Raw genomic sequence first — 24,716 nt, forward strand, 5'->3', positions numbered from 1 at the left:
AATAGTCATTGTCATTGTGTTACTTATGGTTGGAATTCTAGTGAAAATAAATTATTAAAATGTTTGCTGGGCACCCCCTGGAACCCCCTCAAGGACCCATGTTATGTTATATTTATTATTACTGTAATTGTTATTGTTGTGTCAGCTAGATTTAGCTAGACATTTTCTCTGTGTGAAGCCCTCTGAGACATGCTTGTGAATTAGGGCTATACAAATAAACTTGACTTGACTTGACCCCTGGGGGTCTCCAGATCCCACTTTGAGAACCACTGCGCTATGAAAAAGTAAAGGGTTATGGTTATTATGGCTTTGCTATATATTAAGGCTGAGTCATCTTGACCTGTAGGCTACTTGCAAAACTGTTGTTTTTGAGAAAAGAAGAAGTGATTTTGAAATGAAGAGTTTCATTCCAAAATGCTATATACCCATTATTGCGAAAATATTGGGTTACATTTCATCAGTCACTATTTCAAAATCAACGATGATTCTAACCTCAAAAACAGAACCATTTTCTATGAGATTCAACTAATAGTTAGGACCACCCATAAAATACTTAATTCCAACCATAGAGGAATATTCAAACGGTGGATATCCCATTTGAAGGAAACTTCAAATATTGACTGATGAAAATAGGAAGCAAAATCCCATAACCACCTTTAAATAGATTAGATTAGACTTCATGTCAATTTGTGGAGAGAAAGGCCCTACATCTCACGACGAGTCATGACTTGTGCTGTAAAATATAAAATGTAGCCTATAAATACAACTCCTACTGTGGATGGGGAGAAAGGGGTGGTGGTGGAGGCAGTTAAACAGTAAACATGTCATCAAAATACCTTTGTTGATCCCTTTTCCTGAATTTTCCATAAATAAAAGTGCCTCTTATAACACTCATTGTGCTAACCTCCCTAAGGAGTGAAATAACACAGTAGTGTAGGTGTAGGCTATTTAAGATAGTAATCTGTAATCCTCATTTTCCTGTGGACCCTTCAAGGCTCCCTGGAGGTCCCCGGACCCCACTTTGGGGAAAAGGGAAAAGACAAATTCCTCGTTTATAATAACATGTTACTTATTATACCTATTAAAATAATCTTGAATCTTTAAAAGCTCCCACTGAGCCACCACTAGAGGCCGCTAGGGCGAAAGCTACTCGGCAGCCAGTTTCCTCATTTGACAGAGCGAGGGCTTGTTTTTTTTTACAGCACAAAACAACAAGGATGGAATTTTTAAGCGACCCAGCCAGATAGTAACGGAGATTAATCGAGGACACATTTAGCTGAAAGGACATCATCTTTATCTCGATGTATGTCCGTGAGCTAGCAATTTAACGTCGGCGCAATCGTATCGATCGACTTGCAGATGAATGTGTGTGGCTTCCACCAAAGAAGTCTCCCAGGATTTGTTGTTGTTAGCTGCTAATGCTAGCCATAGAAGTTGCGAGCTAGCTGGCCTAGCGAGCTAATGGTTAACACCAGGAAACCAGCTGGTGTGTGGCAATTAAGCGCCTATCTTTGATTTTTTTTGAGTAAAACAGTGTTGTGTACGTTAGCCAATCAATGGAGCCAGCTAACGTTCGCAGTGTTTTAGTCGCTTCAGGAACTGCAGCTTTAGCTAAGCTTTTCAAGTAACGATAACTACCAGTCGTACTAATTAACATTAACTAGCTCGCCAGCTAGCCACTTTTCTTAGAAGAATGAGTAGAAAACATCATATTAAAGGAGCCGAAGTGAGCTGCTGCGTCAAATACTTCTTGTTCGGATTCAACATTATATTTTGGGTAAGTAAATACAGCTTTTCTCTGCCTTTTGTCTGTCGATAACATGGTTGGAAAATAGCTCCCAATGGTGAGTAACGTTAGCTTTCTTTTGGACGTAGCTATAACGCTAGGTATTGGTGTATTGAACTTGATATGGTCCCTCAGGTCTCACTAATATGATGATGATATACTACACCACAAAACTATTGACAACGACATGAGCTCAGTGGTCTGTAGCTAGGGTTGCCAACTTCTTGAAACTTCTCTCTGTGTCCACTACCACGGTAGTGGACTTTAATATAATAATCACATAACTGCTATTGCTTCAGCTTCAACCATTTACACATTATTATTATTATTATTATTAACACAAGCAAACACTTTTGCCCATAGCCTATTCCTAGATTATCATCCAATCATTTTATTTGGGCGTTGCAAAACAAAACTTTCTCATTCTTAATAAAAACAGCTGTATTAAAAAACAAACCGTAGGCTAGTGCAAACAGTATTTTGATATAGGTCTAAATAGCCTACTTCACATTTGCATGTAGGCCTACTGATTGATTGATTGATTGATTGATTGATTGGTTGATTGATTGATTGATTGATTGATTGATTGATTGATTGATTTCTTTATTTACTGTGTCACACACCAATGGTGCCCAGTCCGTATGGGCTTATGAGACACGACAAAAACAGATACAAAACTGTGGTTTACAATACTTCAGCGTCCATATTTCAGATTGCAAGATAACAAACAAAAGGACACACTTGTTCAATTTTCTTTTAACAGTGCAAACAGCAAGGCTATTATTTTGAACAGAACAAACCTGGTATGAAAGTTTAAATCATTAGTGCAAAAACATTTTGGATTTCAACTGAAATCGTCTGAACACAACAAAAACAAATGGCATGCTACATTTGTATACTGTGAAGGTACAATGCAAATAGCCTATTCAATGTGCTGTCTTCAGAGTTTAGTTGAATCTAGCAACGCTGACAGCGCTTCATTAATCGCGACTCACAACAAACAGAATGAGAGAGGCGCAATCTAGGGTGAGGGGCACTCACTCGCTACTCGCTCAATACAAATAGCCCTTCACTCTTTGCACTGCGTGTTTCTCCAATACGGGACAAAGTGCGTCCCGTATCAGTTCAATACGGAACACGTCTTTTTGTTGGGACGATTCCGTATTTTAAGGGGCGGTTGGCAACCCTACCTGTAGCTGTAACGATAAGTCTGTTATTGTTATTTCTTGACTGTGTGTTTGATCAATAAACCGTTGAATGTTCACTAAACGCAGCCAATAACTGACCACAGTGCAGCTAGCTACAGTATAACTAATAGGCTAACATAACTTCAACTTTGCCTTGACTTCTTTGACTCATTAACTATAGTGGGCCAATGTTTCTTCATAATGTCTTCCTGGAGTGACCTGTGGGCAGCTGAAACTTTTTTAGGAAACGAAAATTTGTTGGCCACAGTGGTGGTTAAATCCACAAAACCATTTTAGTTTTATCAGCCAACAAAGTTCTTAGAAAGAAGAGGGGAACAAAATACTTTCAAATGATGGTTGGTGGTGGAGTGGGCAAACATAGTAGCCGGAAACAAAGACTTAAGAGCATTTGCCTCATGTTAATTTCATACAATTCACACTTGGTTTTTTATGATCTGAGGAACTGCGCCGTCAACCTCAACTGTCTATTGTACTGCGAGAGAGCCCACATCTCTATTCGAGTTGCTGTTAGTTACTCACACCCCCCTCCATCTAGCCCCCGGTCTGAAAAGTTCCTCTGTTCACACACCCCTTCACCCCTCCCTCGTCGCCCGTCTGCGGTGCTTCTGTGCGGCTTGTGTATAATGTCAGTGGGTGAAGGAATGGCGTGTCTCTGTGTGCACCAGAGGCTCTTCCCACACGCAAAAAGGCCACACGAGCCTGATTACCACCCCAACCCTCCTCTTTTCAAGCACCCCTTTCACTCATTCCACTACTATAGTGCTGAGGCTCTCCCTGACAGCATTGTGTCTCTCTCCCTCTCTCTCTCTCTCTCACACACACACACACACACACACACACAGCGAGAACAAAGGCTGGGGGGAGCTTCGGGTGTGATTGTGTGTTTGCTCCCCTCAGATGCTTTTGCCCTGCCGCACTCATCAGGCAGATGGGCTCCACATGCACTTGGCTCTCCTCCTACTCTCCTACTCCTCCTTTCCACTTCCTCCCTCCTGCGCCGCCCTCCCTGCATCCTCATTCCAGAGCACACCGCACGAAACGCACCGGAGTATCAAACCTCACCTCCCCTAGTGTTTTTAGAAGCAAATCCTACCTGGCTGTCAAAGCAAAAGCCGCCACAAAGCAAGCCTTTGTTTTCAGGATTGACGCAAAAATATTTACCGCAAATTTGTTTCTCATAAGAGATGCTCTGTATTCCTCCAGCTTATCAACCCAGGGAAAGACTGAGTCATCGGTCTTACGCCATGTGTCTGACTCATATATTGTGCTCTTTCAGTCTGTTGAACACCTAGGCCAAGCTAACAACCCCTGTGTCTGTGAGACTCGTGAGCGCTCTGGGAAAGCCATGGAACAAGTTCCAGCTCGCCGGCTGTTTCCGTTAATAATCACCAAAAGATGTTCGCCTCTTGTCTGTGTGTGTGCACCGAGACTGGATTTGACAGACAAGCCAGTGCATTGGCAAAATGGAGAGCGATGGGGTTTATTCTCTCCATCAAGCAACCCATTTATCTTTCCGTGTACCGATGCCGTCAGGCGGGCTCGAAAATGCCGTTTCAATTCAGACAAAGTGCTTGTAAAACCAAAAGGGATAAATATTGCGAATAAAAACAAGGGTTTTTCTAATAGAGTAAAGTGCCAGCACCACTTGTCTTGTACATTTTGGATTCTTCCAGCACTTGAGCTTGTTGTTGACAGCCAGGCGTTCTCACCCAAGAACAACACTTCTTCTCTCTAGTCTCTTAGAATAGACACATTCCCCCACATCCACCTAATTAATCACATTTTCTGCCCCAGCTGCTGAAATGTGTGCAGGCTGTGGATGGTGTAATTAAGAGCTTGTTAAGCTGTAACACAGTTGCTGAGTTGGTTGGATGCAGGCTGTGCGTTATTAGCCGGCTCCAGCTCACTGCTCGCCTCTCTCCGTTGTAGCCCAGGTCTTCTCGACTCTATCGTCCATTCCAATTAGGTGGATTTTGAGGACAACGGAGGAGTGTGGGGAAATGCAGAATACATAGAAGTTTTGCCTTGTTCTGGACGTTGGACAACCTCCAATTAGCCCCCCTGCCCCCGTTATTAATATCATTTGAATAATATCGCCGTGATAGTTAAATTTGCGTTTGTCTTTTCTATGCTTTGTGGTGGGGGACTGCTCGCGTGTTGATTCTGCCTGTGTGTCGATATGATCTGATCAAAATGAGTCCTGTGATGGTTGTCTTTTGTACGTTGAACTGGGCACATTATAGAACTGTGAGCTGTTATCTCTGTGGGTTTGTGGTTGAATCTGTTTGTGTATGTGTAATGTATGTATAGGTGTGTTTTTTTTTTTTACATGTTTGTGGTTTTTGTGTCTCTCTGTATGTGTTATGTTGAAAAATGTAAAACAATAAAAAAAATATATATATAAATATATATATATATATATATATATATATATATATATATATATATATATATATATCTCATCAACAAGGGCTGCATTAGCACAGACACCCCATTAGAAATGCGTAATTTTAGGGAGTCACAGAGAGGGCAGTCACGCTTGAGTAGGCCTATAGTTGTGTGTGTGTGTGTGTGTGTGTGTGTGTGTGTGTGTGTGTGTGTGTGTGTGTGTGTGGGGCAGCCTGGGGCTTGGTTTGTCTGCTAGTTAGTTGAGGTTAATAGGATCAGCTGGCTTTTAGAGGGGCATCTCCTCAAGTGGTGATAATCCCTGTGTGCACGTGGAGAGCAAACCCCTGCTTGCAGTGGGATACAGTCCTATGCGATCGCTTAGCGGAGAAAGAGCGTGGACTCACCACCAGTCAGATTTGAGTCGCTGCGTTATCTGCACAGCTGAAAAATAACAAGGCTGATACAAGAACTTAGCTTCTGGACGTCATAGTTTATTTTTGCACACAGCGATAAAACACAGAAGTGAAGCGGTTAGAAGCACAGGGATCCGATAAGTTACAAAATATTTTTTTCAAGCAAGCCTAGAAAGAAAAGAAACATTTCTTATTTTATTGTGCAGGTGCGATAAAATGTCTAACAAACAAATAAATAACAGTAATCAAGTGTAGACAAACGAGTACGAATTCTGTACGGTCTTTTTCACAATGTCGATTTTACTTACTTTTTTATTGCTTACGGCACAGTAAAGATCGTGCATGATTTGTCAAATTATTTTCTGTAGTTGGTGATGTGTAAACCGTCACGACGTGGGAAAACGTTTGAGAAAGAGCAAATGAAGAAAGTGAAAGCACTGTACACTACCAAGGCAGGGTTCAGTCAGTTCACAATCAGTGCAATCATTCAATTAAACTCACTAAAAACCTTATTTTCCAGTAAGCAGGGTTTAAAATAATAAAAAACACAGTCAAAACATAACACAGGGCTCCAGACTTCACTTTTTCCAATGCTGGTGGTGACACTAGCAGATAACTGGCACCCGTATTTTGATCACACACCCACAACTAAATTAATATGTTGTGAAATATGTTGGGCATTGAAATGAATGTTGGTGTGCCTAGAAAGTATCATTGTGCCGTATCGAGTGGATAAACATAGATAATGTGCCACAATAAGTCATGAAGTAGGCTGTGTGATTTTGGTTGGCCGTCAGTCAGTCAGGGCGAAAGAGAAAGAGATTAAAACCATAGAATGGCTCAGCCTCAAAACAAATACACATTATTTTATTTCACAACCAAGTCACCAAGTGACACAGGCTAATGGTAGGCCCCATCTCAGTCTGCCATAGTTTGTACAAACAGGAAGCGAGATAGGCAATGGGCCATTGTGTCATTCCTTTTAAATGTACCGTTTTGCATTTGTGATGAAAGGTCAATTTGCATAATGCATCAAATAAGAACCAGTTTCAGAAATTCGGAAACAAAATGGTCTGCACATGGTATGAGATATGATGATATGATATAATTTAGGCCAGGGATACTCAACTTGCTTTGCCCGGGGCGGGGGGCCACTTTTGCAAAATGACAGTAGGCCAGTTAATAAACAAACCGGATTGTATGTTTTTGGGGTGCCAGCCGGAGTTTAGTGTGATCATTTTTAACATTTAAGATTTTTACACTCTGGCATGAACCCAGAACCAGACAGCATAAATCTGAACCACCAAGCAGAATCCAAACAATTAATCAAAGCAATAACCGAAGCGACGATGCAAACACAGGGAAGTTCAATATAAATGAAAACCATTCACAAAAGAAAAAAGTCCTTTTACAGGCAAGTTCAAAACCAAACTAGATGTTATTCACCGAAAAATAGAGTACCGTAAATTCCGGACTATAAGCCGCACCTTTTTTCCCGTTTTTTGGCCTTTTTTGGCCCCTGCGGCTTATATAACGGTGCGGCTTATCTATGGATTTTTTCAAAAAAAAAAAAAAAAAATCTCTCTTTTAGCACTCTTTCTAACTATAAATCCACTTCTGTTTTAATTTCCTCTCTTGCCCTCTTTTCACCACACTGTATGACACTGTATGACACTGTGTGCACTGTAAAAAACAACACAGGTGGTGTTGTGTTATGTTGTTTTGTTGAAATGTTAATAAATGGGAGCTTCCTCAAACAGCCATCTCTTTCCCGACAATCCCCTCTGTGCATGAACCCTTACATATGGTAATTAAACATTAAAACACAAAAAAAAAAAAAAAAAAAAAAACATTAAAACACCCGCGGCTTATACACCGGTGCGGCTTATAGTCCGGAATTTACGGTAAGAAAAACAAGTTTGTTCAATTCAATTCAATTCTCAAATCTGTTCAGAGTAAACCCTCTTGCTAGACAAGTCAATAAAGGATCTCTCCAAAAAGAAAATTAACCAACCATCTCCAGTTGGTCGACTTTGTGAACACTACAGTACACATAATAGTTAGCAGCAGGCGGTTATATTTGACAATTTAGCTGGAAGCTCAGTCAAACTCTATTTAACCTTAGTTTTCATTGAGAATTAGAAAATGGTCAAGAGGGCCACTCGGCACCATAGCGCGGGCCGCTTCTGGCCCCCGGGCTGCAGGTTGAGTATCACGAGGCGATAATGAATCAGACTACTGGGCACAGATAGCATTACAGAGCTGCCTTACTTACCTTTCCATCAAGGTCGGCTCGTAAGCCGGTGGCAGTTGGAAATAGGCTTGACATGCACTCAGCTACTTCTGACTGGAAATAGTCAAATGGAGCACATACTGTATGTAAGAGAAGTGCTTTTTGCTGGCTGGAGTTTTATTTTGGAAATGCTTTTGTGCTGAAGCAAGCAGCAGCGTGAGAAGTCGAAAATGTGCATCTGGGATGTATTGATGTTTTGTTTTTGTTTTTCTTATTTTTTAATACAATTGTTTTTTTTTGGCATTTCTGCTTTTTTTTGGATAGTTCAGAGTGGGGATGAAATGATTACCAGTTTATATATGAAAAAGTAAAGGGTTATGGTTAATATGGCTTTGCTACATATTAAGGCTGAGTCACCTTGACCTGTAGGTTACTTGCAAAACAGTTGTTTTTGAGAAAAGAAGAACTATCTGTGATTTTGAAATGAAGTTTCATTCCAAAATGCTATATACCCATTATTGCGAAAATATTGGCTTCCTACATTTCATCAGTCACTATTTCAAAATCAACGATGATTCTATCATCAAAAACAGAACCATTTTCTATAAAGGGGCGGCTGTAGCTCAGGAGGTACAGCGGGTTGTCCACTAATCGCTTTGGATAAAAGAGGTCGGTGGTTCGATTCCCGGCTCCTCCAGTCTGCATGTCGAAGTGTCCTTGGGCAAGACACTGAACCCCAAATTGCTCCCGTTGGTGTGCCAGCACCCTGCGTGGCAGCCGGCCGCCATCGGCGTGTGAATGGGTGAATGTACCTACTGACTGTAAAGCACTTTGGATAAAAGCGCTATATAAATGCAGGCCATTTACCATTTACCATTTATATATGTACAAAATGTAATTATCATAGAAACTTGGTTTTTATGCAGATCATAACAACATCCGTAATAAATACCGTTTATCCGCCATAACAGCAATGTATGTTACGTGTTATCTGTACCAGCCAACATTTTCATACCGATGCATCCCTAATTTATAAGCCACAAGTCATAGTGTGTTCACTGATTTCGCTCAGTAGTTATTTCCATAACATAACAGAATAGATCACTTCTGTTGGTGTGGCTTCTAAGCTCCCCGGTCCTTATTAAATATCACATCTCACTAACTCTGCTGTCATGGAAAGTTCCTGCTTTCCTCCTCCTATCTATCATATCACACTAAATTCACCACTGGCTGATTATGTTGTTTTAAAATGTTTTTTTTTTCCAAGCACACCATGACAGATTTATCATTATTTAACCCCAGATGGATTATAATTTATAATTTACCCGCGACTTGTGTTTGTTAAATTTGCCCACAGGTCAAACTGCATAAAATTGAAACGTGTTTTATTGAATGATTTTCTGCTTTGGGTTGTATCATCAGCACTGATTCATTGTCATTTTTAACTCTAGTTAGTAAAGACTGCTGGCACCCGTGCAACAGTTTCCAAAGTACGTTGTCACCTTCCGAGGACAGACCCAACGGGTTTCAGACGTCAGCAGATCTGAACGCAGCTCCGCTTTTCTGGAGATTCTTTAGCTTTAAACACATTAGTTTAAATTGATACTGGTGCAGAATTATTTTTTAAACTTGGGTGTATGTTTCATCCTAAATCACAATGTGGGAGGCCGTCACAGAGAGAAGAGTGTCCCGCCCCGCTAATGAGAGCCAGCAGATTGCCCTCGTCATTACTTTGTGGTCTGGGGTATGCTAACGCTGCTAACTGTTTGGAAACCTTCTCTGCACACAAAAAGTGTCTCCTGAACAGTAGCAAGCGAGAGCGCCGCCCAGAGGAAAGCCTCACCTGACAACGATAGCTGAACCTCTTCACCTCCTCCACCCCCAGCAGCCACTGAGAACAACACATTTAGCACCTGAGCAGTGTGTAGCAGTGTGTGCACTATTCAAACCATTATCTCCAGCTGCCATTTCGGGGGCAGCTAGTGTTGAAGTGGCAATGCTGGGAAAAGCAATCACAAATCACAGTCAGGCACTCTAGATTCCTGTAACATAACAAGTACTGATATATGGCATAGTCCCATAGCGCATTTGTGGCAGTGATATTCTATAGAATTAATTTAGTATATTATTTTGAATGTGACATGATCTCACCTCTATATCCCTAGTTCATTCATCAACCGCTTCAATCTCTTCTTTGGAGAATACAGTAAAGTTAGCCTAATGCGCTCGCTACTTAGCATAAGCGACTGAGCTGAATATTGCTTTTAGCATATCGCACACAATACATAGAGGGCACTGCGCTTGTACACGTGTGATTTATTATAAAATGCCAGCGTATGTGTCGTCTTGCTGCTAGGTCCAGATTTGTATGGAGAGAGTTGTTTCCTCTCTCTATAATCCCTGAAGTATTCAGAGTCAGGCTAAATGCTTTAACCCATTGATACCTGATGCAGCATTTGTGTGTGTATCCCTTTAAGACCGCGAACCGCGTTAACGCGGTTCGCGGTCTTAAAGGGATACGCACACAAATGAGGGATATACACGCAAAGGCTGCATCAGGTATCAATGGGATAATGATCTTTCTGTCTGTGTGATCCTCTCTACCTGCTCGTTTACCTCGACTCTCCGTGCGTGTCAGTTACCAGCTGCTCAGGAGGACACCACACCCTCCACTACACCCAGACCAGTTATATAAACCCAGGCCAAGTTCACAACAGGGCTTTAAAATGGCATTTAGGGCGCCGAGCAGCACAGAGCCTCTCTTATACTAGTGTTTGTCTTGTTCGCTTGCTGCTGACACGTTGTCATAGCTTTTACTTGATTTAATCAGCTTCACAACAATCTGATTTAGCATGATTTGAATGGGCCTATTTGAATCAGACTCTGCTGTTGTGTTATAACGTGCCTCAGTTTAGTTCATTACCATCGGAAATCTCTTACGAATGACGTTTTATAACGGCTAACACGTTGCAAAACGCATAAATTAGACCTGTATGTGTCCTGTGTTACTAAAAAAGCACGCTGTCCAGGAATGGATGACGACATTTTTGTTGACATGCAGTCTGACCGGTATGATCCTGAAGCCTGGCAGTGGCGACTGCTTGTCATTTTGGATGCGGAGCGGTCCAAGAAGACTCTGGTCGTTTGCAGCGGTCATCCAGCACTTTGAAACCGTTGACTCGCACAGGACAGGAGGCTACTAACAAAGGAATTGGAGAGATTGGGCCTAGTCGCCCCTCTGAGTGTGTGTACAGCAGCTCTCCCAGAGTATCAGATCCTCCACCCAGCCTCCAAACTGCCCGCAGGCAATAAGCAGCAGTAATAATAACTTCAGCGTTCCCTCCGGCCCTTCAAGTTGATAAGCATCTTCACGCGATGCGATATTGTATAACTGGTGAGAATTTGAATATGTCTCACTAATTGGCACTGTCAACTTCTGTCTTAACTGAGTGGCTTCTTCCGTGTGTTTTCTTTCTTTTATATACCGTAGTTACTCGGAGCAGCATTCCTGGGTATTGGCCTGTGGGCATGGGCGGAGAAGGTAAGCATAAACACAAGCACGCAGATACACACACACACACACACACACACACACACAGATACATACACACACCCGAGGTACAAGACGATTGCCACAATAGCATGCCTCAAATTCCTCTCCTTATTATTCCCGCTGTTAGCTAAGCTAGCCGTAAGAGTTAGCGGAAGGACTTTCGATGAAACGAGCGTTATGGAGAGAAGCGGTTAGTTTTCCCGCCACATGCAAAATGGAAGCATCATTATATGGCACTAAAAAGCCATATCAGCTGATAATGGTCCTGGAACAAGTGTCTGGGGCCACGCGGGAAATGAATGATTCTTCTGCAGCCTCCGGTGTGTGATATGTGCCTGTTAGACTGCTTGTACCCAGTGTGTGGCATACAAATTGCTTCTCCAATATAGGTACCATAGCGACCATGTTCAATAAACCGTCCGTTATTAAGGCCGCAGCTACAAATAAGCAGCTGCCATATGGCCCAAAATTACATATCCATTTGACTCATTTTGACAACAATCAGGAATGCAATGTCTCGGGCTCTCGGACGGCCTTGTCAATAAATACAATTAGGCTGCGTGGAATAGTGGGGAAATTATGGTACGCACGGATCCTCTGTGCTTACGGTTTCATTTTCCACAGCGCCCCCTCCTGGCTGGAAAGGTCAGATGCCACCACGTGTGAAGGAATATGGCACCGTTCAAAAAACCCTTCCGACTGCGTTAACAGTCAATTTGTTCAGCAATTAGCGACAATCAGCCAGCAGTTTGTACCAGTCGGTTCAGCGAACGGAATGCTGCACCGGCGTGGAAAACGTCGACCGATTCACCAGTTAACGTCTGGTCGTGAACTCTGTGCAAATAGCACCCAGTGTGCCGGGGCACCTTTGTGGAACAGCGTGAACGTAATTGAAAGGGATTAGGCAGAATGATGCATTGTGGGAACTGGAAAAGCCCCCCCCCCCCCGATGATGACTTTGGGTCTCTGTGACTAAGACGATTCGTTTCAAGCGCTGCTGCGTTCAGACAGATTGTTCCAGGTTTCATGCTTGAATTTGAAATCAAACCGGTTTCTCCTGCAGCTGCAGACAGTGTCATATGAGGTAAAAAGACACACGCGCACAAAAGCAATCAAACGCAGCGTTGCCTGCTCTGACCCGGCCTTAACTTCAGCGCTGTTGTTAGAGCCGCAAGTCTTTGAGCGGCAAACAGGAAGTGGAAACTGGAGCAGCCGGCCAGACTGACAGGAAAGCATCTGGGGACACGGTGGCCTTGGGGCCTATGGGGGGCAGGGCCTTTCCAGAGAGGAAGGACAGAGGTTTGTTTCCCAATCCCCAACCGCTTACAACAGACTCTGAACCTCCGCCCTCTCTTGAGAAATGTTACATGGTTGATATGCGTGCGAGACATCTTGCCAGTAGAAGGATTGCATTGTTATTAATAAATTGGTGAAAATATTTGTTTGGCTTTTTTATTTTACTCAATAAGCAGCAGGGTTGCCCGAGGACAGGGCAACCCTGATCCGTCTCCGCCGTCGGCTGTGCGATCAGTTTAATTCTTTCCGACATGTCTTTCACATCAGAAGCTTAGACTTTTCAAGGTTAACCGTGTTTTGTCGAGAACGATGTTTAGCACACAGACCTCGGAGGAAAGGATACGAAGGATTGATTTCAGAAGCGATATCATTAGAAATCTAACCGCTCTTTGATTTGTGTGTCTTCTTTGCCTCCAGGGGGTGCTGTCCAACATCTCATCCATCACAGACCTGGGGGGCTTTGACCCCGTCTGGCTCTTCATCGTGGTGGGAGCGGTGATGTTCATCCTGGGCTTTGCCGGCTGTATCGGAGCACTACGAGAGAACCTCTTCCTGCTTAAATTTGTAAGCTCTCTCTCGACTACGACGGTGAAACCCGTTCACACCTTCAGATCCACGGCTCACACCGCCATCGCCGAGGCATCATCGCTAAACCAAGTCTCGTTTATTTGCAAAGTTACAGTCAGAATCATCGATCCGTGCCTCTTATGCCGGGCTCAGAGTACACGAATTCACCCCCCGATGTTAAACGATTTGGTCGCGGGCGACACATTTCCAGCGTCGGGCCCGAACACGACCGTTGGGAACAACCGTCTTTACCTCTTGTAGTGTGACATCATCAGAAATTAGCATCGAGGCGGCGCCTCACGAGACCCCGACGAAAAGACTGGCATGCTGCCAGTCTTTTCTCACCTAGTTTGACCAACTATTATGACCACTTCCTTTTGACTTGAGCTTGGAAGTGCGGCTTGCGTCCCCGCCCCGTAACCATTAGCAACTCACTCACTCACTCTGCCTGCCTGAGAGGAGAGGGCGAGCCACAGCAGCATGCTGAGAGCTACACATTCTATTATATTGTAGGCTACAAATATAGCAGCTATTCATAGATTGTGTAAGTTATAGGCTATTTCTGGCTTTCTGCTGTGGCGCTGTGCTGTAGCTGTCTTGCCTGGCCGTGCGTTTGTCAGTCATGTTTTCACTCCGTGAGGTTAATATCCGTTATGCGTCAGAAAATTGACTTGTGGCGTGCGGGGGCATTCCCGATGTTCTGCGTCAGAGTTGGCGGTCCTGGTCGGGATCAGACTTGCAGTGCTGCCAGTCTGTCTCCCGGTCAAGACACGGTCACAAGTCGATGGCAGAATGATTGCCTCGTCTGACACATCGTGAACGACAAAAAAAAGTATCGTGTCGTCTGATCCACATTTTCTCTTTGTCAAGCGTTGTTTTCAGCAGCGTTTTTGCTTTTGCCTCATGATCTGAAGTAAGCAGGGCATTATTATTATTCCGTCACCCAAAAGCCATGACGCATCATTTTTGGGATGTTTTTCGGTTCAACTGCACTGATAAAAACATGCGACTGACAGAGACAAACTGGCCTCGTTGCTGCCCCGGCTTCCACTGTGAGTAGCTCTCCTCACCTCCGGCCCGCGTCCATTAGAGAGGTAGTGCTGTCCAGGCTTCAGAGTGGGGAGCTGATGTGGCTTTTGGGGTTGGGCAGTTTTTATGACCCAATGCATTTATCATTAGCCCCCATTTCCTCGTGCGTTTACTGTAAAGGGATGATATAATGGTACCTCCGGGACTGTGGTCGTCTTGTTGCCTCATTCAGTCAGTCAGTCAGTCAGTCAGTCAGTCAGTCAGTCAGCGCTGAAACTAGGACAATACGTCACAGCTGTTCTGCTCTTTGTTTGTTGCTTCACAAACAAAGACACAAAAACATATGTGAATTGTTTCAACCTGATCCCTCACAAATTCCCTCACATGGTTGGAGTCATTGTTTCTGTGTGTGTGTGTGTGCGTGTGTGTGTGTGTGTGTGTGTGTGTGTGTGTGTGTGTGCGTGTTTGAGTGTGCACTTTTTTACACTGTTGCTTGTGCTCTCTAGTTCTCAGTGTTCCTGGGTTTGATCTTCTTCCTGGAGCTGTCTGCAGGGATCCTCGCCTTCGTCTTCAAGGACTGGATCAAAGATCAGCTCAACTTCTTCATCAACAATAACGTCAAGGCCTATCGCGACGACATTGACCTGCAGAACCTCATTGACTTTGCCCAGGAATATGTGAGTCGTGCAGCAGCTGCTCCGAGCTACAATTAGTGTCGCCGCCCGCCCGCTCGAAAAACTTCAAAGTCCCATTCCGTTCCGTTGTATGCTTCTCCCTGCTGAAGTCACGTCGGGAGAAGATCACTATCTAACTGGAAAGTTTGACTTTTGTTTACATTTCTTTTCTAAACTGATTTTGTACACTTACGCACTTCTGGGCAGAGATGAGAATGAGTCAGACACTCCTTCCTTCCTGGAGTAACTCTCACGATTCACGTGATTGAAATTGCTTTATACGATTATCCAGTTACGGCATATGATTGAACCGATTGAGATAATTGGCTCCTGTGACGGGCTCAACCGCCACGTCACGGCAGTTTAATCCGGCGCTGTTATCTCACCATTTTTGGCTCGCTGTCTGTTAGCAGCTACCTGCTACAGGAAGTTGGCTGCCCATTTGACGGCGGGCCGAGCCAGCCTCTTAAGAACCGTTTGAAGACCCGATCAGAGGAGATAAATCTTCCCATTAAGCCACAATAGGTTTAGCTAATCCCTGTCTGTTGTTTGCCGTCACAGTGGTCATGCTGTGGTGCTCACGGGCCCAACGACTGGAACCAGAACATCTACTTCAACTGCACTGAGGCGAACCCCAGTAGAGAGAAGTGTGGAGTCCCCTTCTCCTGCTGTGTCAAAGACCCCGCTGTACGTTCTTCAGCACACTCACACTATGTCGAGAAAGCAAATCAGAGCATATGACATATTAAGGCTGAATTATGTATAGTCATATATCAGGCATAGCATACATTTTTAACATCCACTGTAGTTGAAAATAGTCAGTGTTGGTATTAGATGATATATATATATATATATATAAATATATATATATATGGTCCCTCAAATTGAGGCAATCGTGATTAAAATATCTTGCAAAATTATTGGGATTTTAATTTTAGCCAATTATGTGCAGCCTCACATACTCTTGTGTGCCTCTAAGATGGTTACTCTCCAACACAGTGTATATATATATATTTTTTTTTATGGTTAGCATCTCCTTGTACAGATTGACTGAGACTCACTGAACACCAGGGGGAATTGTGACATGTTTGTATTGTTCCTTCCAGGAGGACATCATCAACACACAGTGTGGATACGATGTTCGAACCCAAGGGGTAGGTATCTCTCGACTTCGTCCATCGCTTCTCTCGTCCTTATGAGCTCTACATACTTTAGCATCCATTCGATTTTTGATTTCCTCTCCATTGATTTTCTTTTACAAATATGTGATGCCTCTGGATAGGAATATTGTGCTTCACGATGTGTTTTTTCGAGTCAGTGTTGGTTCACTCAGGAGGAATTGAAGTATAATAGAAGCATATTGGATAAATCTGCCATGCAGTGCGGTGGCAGTCTGAGAGACCGTGATTGGCAGACGGTGCCAACCTCCCTGATTAAAATGATGCAAAGCTGCTGAGGCGAGTCATTCCAGAGTGTGTGCCACTTCAAACGCTGCCAACCTGTTTGATTGAAAGGATTGAAGCCGTTATTGAGGGAGCGGTGCCATTCAAGTCATTTGTGAAGGACCTGCTTGTCTGCCTTTTTAAAAATGTCTGTATTTAAAAAAATATATACACAATGACTTTAAAAGGAGCCTCTCATGCAAGTCCAAATTTGACATAGCTTTTATTAAACATCCTTGATCACAGACCTGTATGAATATAGAAAATATATCAAATTTTCTCCAGAAATAGAAAATCTGGCTAGCGTAGAGGTAAAAGCACTCGCCTACCTCTTGGTCAGGCGTCCATACAGACGCAATCGGCCGTGTCTGCGGGTGGGAAGCTGGTGGGGGGTGTGAGTCCTGGTCGCTGCACTGGCGCCTCCTCTGGGCGGTTGGGGCGCCTGTTTGGGGGGGTGAGGGGAACTGGGGGGGGGGGGGGGGGATAGCGCGATCCTCCCACGCGCTACATTCTGCGGGTGAAAAGAATCGGACGGCGACTGCACATGTATCGGAGGAAGCATGGTGCTAGTCTACAGCTCTCCCCAGAGCGGCAGAGGGGGTGGAGCAACGGCCCGGGACAGCAGGGGGGATTGGCCAAGTACAATTGGGGGGGAAAATGGGAGAAAAATGCGCAAAAAAATGCAAGAAATCCACATGTACAGTATTATGAGCTAGAAGCAGTCAGCCAGCACAGGAGAAAGGAGGAATGCATGGGGTTAAAGTGGCACAGCGCCTCCTCTGCTCTGCTCCTGCCTTAATAACAGATTGTTCTTCTAACGGGGATAATTAGGCTCCAGTTATAGCCTGGAGAGCAGCCTGACTACACTCTGTAATTGGCGACTCCGTGGGTTCTGCCAGTCCGTTGCCTCTTCTCCTCCTCTCCTCTGTGTGTGGGTGTGGTGCTGCTTACAACTGGCTGCACTGCAGGCACAAAGAGGGCTGTTGCTAAGGCGCGCTGCAACACAGCCAAGCCAACCACCTGCCCCTCTGACTTTGACTTGGTATGAATTCATTTTCCTCTGTGTGTTCCTCTGCTAACGTTACTGCTGCTGGCTGCGCTGGCCAATCATGTTCACCCCAATCATGTTCACCCCAGAGCCATCTATATAGAAGAGTCCCGACATCTCCATTCACTCCAATGGACCAGTTTTTTTACTCTCAAGAGTTCCAGGAAGTAAGGTCCTGGATTAAGCAGCACTGTCGAGTTGCAGCAAAATAGACAAGTTTGTGTTGTACTCTGAAAGGGTTTTTTCCCCCTTGAATCAAATTGTACATTATCGGCTTTATTTTAGCATGTAAAAGTAGCGCGAGACCCCTTCCTGGCTGTTCATTGGCTAATGAGTCTCGCATTTTGGTCCTCCGCTGGCGCCACTCTCTCTCTAGAGGACACTAGTTCACCCCAATCATGTTCTAGCCAATCATGTTCACCCCAATCATGTTCTAGCCAATCATGTTCACCCCGACTATCAGCGAAGCGCAATCACGTCCTGTGCAGATTGTTTATGGAGCAGGAGTGGCGGGTGGGAAAAGAGGAAGAGCAGGAGACATGGGCAGGGCCAGCACAACAACAAAGGCGGAGGGGCTGAAATAGCTTCAAGGGAAGTTCGCAGTCAGAAAAAAAACAGAACGTTACCGTTTCCTGCTTTTTTGATTGGCTGCCTCCCTTTTGCCCTCCCATTGGTTGAGAGCTGGCTTTCCAGGTTTCGCAAGTGAACAAAGGGTCTCCTTGGTGGACTTGTCCCTAAAGAGTAACAAAGAGAGCATTGTGGGAAAGGCCCTTCTCCGCACCCGTTCTTACCCCACCACCACCACCACCACCCACCCCTTCCCCCCCACCACCCATCCCTTAGTGTTATTGGCAGCTCTAAATTACACCTTTTTGTTGCTGTCTCTGAATGGACCGTGTACATCAGCGGCTTTATTCTAACAACAGCAAACAGCCATCTGTGCTGTAACAGCAAACAGCCATCTGTGCTGTAACAGCAAACAGCCATCTGTGCTGTAACAGCAAACAGCTCCTGCCTGCCTGTCTGCTCAGTCCTGACAAGGTGCTCGGAAACACACAATGTAGTACCGCCTTGATGTTCCCCTAGATGTACAAATCCTGGCATGTTGTAACAGAAGAGTGAACGGACGGACGATCGCTCACACCTTCAGGCCCTCCTGAAGGTGAAGGAGGCAGTGGGCAGAAGAACACCATCTGTGTCAGATTGGTTTTTCCGCTCTCTTAGTCACTGGTCAAAGCTCAGATGTTTGCTTTGAGTCATGCATAATCCAAAAGGCCTCTTTTTATGTGATTTCAAAACCGATTATGTTTTCCTACGTTCTCTTATCATTTCGTCTTGTTTGTCTGTTTTTGTTTGTGAAAAGGAGTTGGATCAGCAGAAATATATCTACACCAAGGGCTGCGTGGGGCAGTTTGAGAAGTGGCTTCAGGATAACCTGATTGTAGTAGCTGGCATCTTTGTTGGTATTGCACTTTTACAGGTAAGGAGGCTCCTATTTCTTTCTTGGCTTATTTCACTTGCAGGCATTTTACCTCGGGAGGCACGGTGCGTCCCCTGAAGTTAAGTCTTCATGAACAGGCCGTGTTGTGATTTTTGGAAATCACTGCCATCTAGTGGTGAGGACACGACATTCAGCAAACCCCCCTGCAAATCACTGCAGTGTGGCCAAACATATTACAGCAGTCCCTCGAGGACTATTTTTTCCACCCCTTAACTTGGGCGGCCCGGGTAGTGCAGCGGGTAGATTCCCTGCCTACCGACACGAGGGTCGCAGGTTCGTGCCCCGTGTTCTGTACAGACACAATTGGCCGTGTGGGAGGCGGGATTGAGGTTATGTGTCCTGGTCACTGCACTAGCTCCTCTGGTCGGTTGGGGTGCCTGTTTTAGGGGGAAGGGAAACTGGGGTGAATAGCATGATCCTGCCACACACTATGTCCTGCTGGTGAAACCCCCTCGCTGTCAGGTGAAAAGAAGCGGCTGGCACATGTATCAGAGGAAGCATGTGCTGCTGCTAGTCCACAACTCTCCCCAGATCGGCAGAGGGGGTGGAGCAACGACCGGGGACAGCAGTAGTAGCCGGAATTGGCCAAGTACAATTGGAGAGAAAACCGGGGGGGAAATCATAAAAATGTGACCAGAAGTGAGCTAATGTCCTGTGTGGTTAATGTCCTGTGTGCCTAATGTCCTGTGTGGCTCCCCTGTGTAGATTTTTGGGATCTGCCTGGCTCAGAACCTGTTGAGCGACATCAAAGCCATCAGAGCCAACTGGTGACGCCAGAAGTAACGGGAGAGTTGACTTGTGGGGAGCCCCCTCCCCTCGGGGGCCCCCCCACCGGGACACGCCAGCGCGCAACTCCTCCCATCCAGCCGAAGAGCTGAGAGCCCAGAACACCAAGCTCCGCCTACTTTGCCACTGAGCTGAGCAACACACACACACACACTTGCATACCTGCACACAATGCATGCAGACGCACACACACACACAGAGTTTACTTTCCTGTTTTATCAGTGGGGGGAAAATCCACTAAAAACTCCAACAGACCAACTACTTTGTTTACCACTCAGCTGGGAAACGGACCCAGATACACCCGGAACGGTCTTATCTACTCCAGAGCTGGATTCTTCTTTCTATTTTTCCTCTTGATTTGGGTCTTTTGGGGCGAGTGTATTTATGGGATGCTGTTGCACGAGGACTCTCTGGATGAAAGTAGGAAAGAGGAAGAGGAGAGAACCCGGGGATAGTTACAGGTCACACATCACCTTGTCACACAGCCTCAGTCCACAAGCGTTTGAACATCCCGTCCTTCAAAAAAAGACAAGACAAGACAAGAAAGGCCTTCATGTATCCCCACTTGCTGTAGAGAATAGAGTCACGTCAGTGAGTCATGTGACTTTCTGTGATGTTTCCTGCCCCGGAAGGGAGTTCCCCATTAATTTGCTCCATAGACATTTCGAAAAATAAAAAAATGTGTTTTTGCTCCAACTGAAATGTTTCATGCTCCCTCACGATACAGTAGGGCACAGGTTGGCTTTGTTCTAGTCTCAACGGCAGAGCCATGAGAGTTCTTACGCTGATACACTACTGCACTGCATGCTGCAGATCTCTCTCTGGGTCTGGGACACTTTCCCTCAGCCAGCTGGCATCGGAAGTGAACCGTTCACTTGGCCAGTGATTGGGCCAGCGGTGGACTCCGTCTTCACCAATCAGTAACGACTTTGCGATCAGTGACGGCATGGGAGGCGCAGCCCGTTTTTTGAACCGCGCTCTCATTGGTGCTATGACCTGTCACTCATTCAATTTCACCCCCCCCCCGCCCCTCAAACCCCAGCAGTGGCTGGGAAGTGACACAGACTCACTATGTAATATGCGGAGCGCAGCGATTCACCGTAATATTTGAGTGTGGGGAGACACTAGCTTTGTTCCAGCCTTAAAACTCGTATATAATATATATATATTTTTTATGTCTATGGAAAAAATTAATGGGAACTCTCTTCCAGGGGAGGAAACATCACACAAAGTCACGTGACTGTCGAGCTCTCTGGGCGGCTGGCTGGCCAACTAACACACGGATCCGCGTGTTGTTTTCTCCATCATGGTGTCTTTATGACCACTGAAAGACGGAACACTGGTCGAGTGGGTGACTTCTAATCGTTTCAGGAGGAAAAAACATTGAAATTCCAACTCCAAATGTAAAAAGTGCCATTACTTTTCAGTGATATATTTTTCTTTTCTTTTATATATTCTTGACATGGAATTTCTCTTCCCTGCCCACTGCCCCAGAGTACCTCAGGATCTGGCCAACATTATGCACAGCCTGTCTTCTGCCACAGGCTAAAAGCGTATCTATTTTTACCATGTTGTTTATTCAGTTTAACTAACCAATGAAACACAGTGACCCCATGTTTGACCCATCTGTTGCTTTACTGAATGTTGTTGTATTGCATTCTATGGAAGAACCTGGTTAGGATAGTTGGGTCTACTCTACACTATACAGGGAAAAGGATTTGATGATAGAGATTGTCGTTTATCTTTGAGCATCCTACTAAAGCACATGTGATGCTGGTTTGGGGCCTTCTTACTTGATCTATGCTACCAAGTACGGTTTTATGCTTTTACTTTGTCCACTGTGTGTGCAAATAAGAGAGTTAGCCAGTTGTTTTAAGACTTTATTCTTGTTTTTATTTTATTTTTTGCTGTCCATTATGTAGAGATATGGTGACATTTTCTATTTGGGTTTGTTATTTCACTTCACTGGGCACCTGTTGTTTCCTATCAGTCGACGTCTCTCCCTCATGAATAGACTACTTGCACAACTCCACTACTTCCTGAAATGAGTAGGGCATCTTGGTTTCCTGTCCTACACTATTGGATGAACTGATTCATGTCAGGTGTGCCTGACTGCTAGCGTCACAACAACAGTGATCAGGCACACCTGACATTAATCAGTTCATTCATGATGAGATTATCTGATCCAGCGCAGCTCTTTAAGACACTAACTACTAGCACCACCTGGGTGCAATTGCGCCTGCACGCTGATTGGCCGCACTCGGCGGCTATATAATCTACCCTCAGGTGCGGCGCTCTTGTTCTGATTTCCAGCCAGCAGACGTATGTTGTCGTGTGAGACTGAAGTAGACGTGTGTGTAGGACAGAGAAGGAAAAAGCATAGCCATAGCCTACTTACTTAGAGTAGAGAGCTGGTCGCGAGCGGCTCCTCTCAGGGCGCATGCTTTTGCTGTTGTCCACACACTTACTTGACTGTTGTGTTGTTGTGACTGGAATTGGCCCACGGCGGAGGAACAACGCTCCTCTCCACTCTTCAGTTCACTCACTGAGAAATGCCTTGTTATTGTTTTTGTTTGCTAGCAGTCGTCATGGAAACCAAATAGTGTTGAGTTTTCATCTGGCTACTGTTTGGTTTCTAGTCGGAATGGCAACAGTTGTAACAAACCGTTTCTCAGTTGACCAAAATGTGAATTTTAAACCTTTTTGTCCCGGGTATGTGGAAGGTGCCAGTTTTAAATGAAATCACAAACCCAAGTTAGAAATGTCACTTATCGCTTTTATCTTTATTCCCATTTCTGTGTCTGAATTTGTCTTCTCTTTTATTTGGACTGGTTTTTAAATAGAATTAGTAAATACATCCTCTTACCTTTTGATATTAGTAACAATCTCAATATAACATGAACGCTGCTTTAACTTTGACTAGATTATTGATATTTAGTACAGTAACCAAGCTAACAATGCCTACATGATGGCCGATGAGAAATCTGCCATATTGTTATCGTACCCAAAAGTTAGCTGGGGCCACTCATCCTGCGTATTTGTTCTTAGTCAACACAAAGTTGACACTTTGTATCCCCGGCTTATTTTGCCCTTTGTTCATGATCACAAACGCATGGCATTCAATTAATTTCATTTCATTAAATTAAGGAAACGTTCCTTAATTTGATTTCATTAAATTAATTGAATTGCTCATTTACTCTGGAACAGGGGAAGAACTGTAGCCCTTGCCCCTCTTTGATATCAGGCCCTCACCGAACACGGTTTCTAGTGCGACCGTTTGGAGTGATGGGGTCAGCTTGTTAATTTGTGTGCATTTAACCACTAAAGTTGTTTCTGCTTGTAGCAATATCTCATGCCCAGTACGGCAGGATTTTCACGATTCACTCCAGGGTCCATCCGTACGCTCAGCGAAACGAGCGACACCTTTTGAATTGTAACGCCAACGAACCGACAGCATTACTATCGTATCGGTATCCAGTGAACAGCAACACTGCAATTTGCGCCGCTCCACTGAGTGAATCTGTATGTTGTTAGGTCTGTGCGTCTTACCTGTGTAGCTCAGATGCATGCTGGGAGATGGAGGTTTGCTGTTCCCCTGGACTGTGTAGGGTTTCCTGGCGTTCCCTTGTAGCCCGTTGTTGACATGTAGCTGATAATAGCTTCTGTAGCCGTGGCCCCGCCCACTTCCACTTTAAAAAACATCTAAATTTGCATTTGATTTGTTCCCATTTGTGAGCTTGTCATTCAAAATACATGCATAGAAAATATGTGCAGACGGATCCCGCGCCTCCCAACTGCCTCCGTTTGTCATATCCACCCGTATCGCGGCAAACATTTTCCTCGCGACTCCGATTCACTGATGAAACGTCCTTATCGATAAATCTCCACAGGGAGCTGGTTTAATAAAGGAAAAAGAAAAAACACATCCATTTTAATTTAGCCCTGCACTCTGAATGTGTAAATATAAATCCACTGCGTGCAACACCTGCATCGCAGCGCCGTACATCTGCAACACAGACTGATGGAGCGCCGTTGAATCCCCTCTTTTAAAATGGATTCATTTCCATAGGAGATGGTTGATTTCAATGCGTTAGTGTGATCAACGGGTAAGAGCACTGCCCACTCCACCTCATCCGACAACAGACTTATTTGAGTTCAGTCAAATGTAGGCACGTGTTAATGCTAAAACACAACGCTCTTGTGAATTCTCGCCTAATGTTGCCTTGTTGTCGAGCCGTTCAGTAGCAAATTATGTTCTATCTAGGACATGGTGGGAATAAGTGTGAAAAAAACTGCGATGAGATTTTTCCTTTTTCGCCCTGATATTCTAAATGTGCGTGGGGCACTTTCATTTCAGTGACTCTAGTAAATCAATTCACACCACTAAATAAGATGAGGATGGAACCAGTGTTTTCTCCACACCTCTCTTGTCGGTTCAAGGTCCCATATTATGAAAAAAACACGTTTTTTTCCTTGCCCATACATACAGTATATACTTGAGTCATCCTTCAACCTAGCAACCCACAGAATGTGAAAGGTGAATTCCTCTGGATTGTTGCCCTATATAGCCTCCTTCCTCAGAAAGCATGTGCTGGTACAAGCCGTTTACATTTGGCTTGGTTTTCTTCTACAAAAAGCTGCCATGTTGGATTTTCCACTGTCTCCCCCCTTTCCACTGTCTCCCCCCCTCACCCAGCAGATCAGCTGGGCAATCAGAGCAGCACCTCATTATCAGGGCAGCCCCGCCCACTCAGAACAGCGCATAGTTAATGAGGGAGAGAGAGGCCCCACA

At 44.6% G+C, this 24,716-nt stretch overlaps 1 protein-coding gene across 1 annotated transcript; it reads left to right on the top strand.

The window, feature by feature from the left end:
• Positions 1–1,693: 1,693 nt before the first annotated feature.
• tspan17 (tetraspanin 17) lies at positions 1,694–20,105 on the top strand (the record flags this gene model as incomplete). Its single annotated transcript, XM_083651309.1, has 8 exons — positions 1,694–1,777; positions 11,519–11,569; positions 13,295–13,441; positions 14,980–15,150; positions 15,709–15,834; positions 16,254–16,301; positions 19,001–19,117; positions 19,844–20,105. The coding sequence occupies 8 exons, from the start codon at positions 1,694–1,696 to the stop codon at positions 19,907–19,909; spliced, it is 810 nt and encodes a 269-aa protein (XP_083507435.1). The 3' UTR covers positions 19,910–20,105.
• Between the last annotated feature and the right edge of the window lie 4,611 nt (positions 20,106–24,716).

Source organism: Poromitra crassiceps (genome assembly GCF_964638095.1).
Source record: "Poromitra crassiceps genome assembly, chromosome: 15".
Taxonomy (NCBI): Eukaryota; Metazoa; Chordata; class Actinopteri; order Beryciformes; family Melamphaidae; genus Poromitra; species Poromitra crassiceps.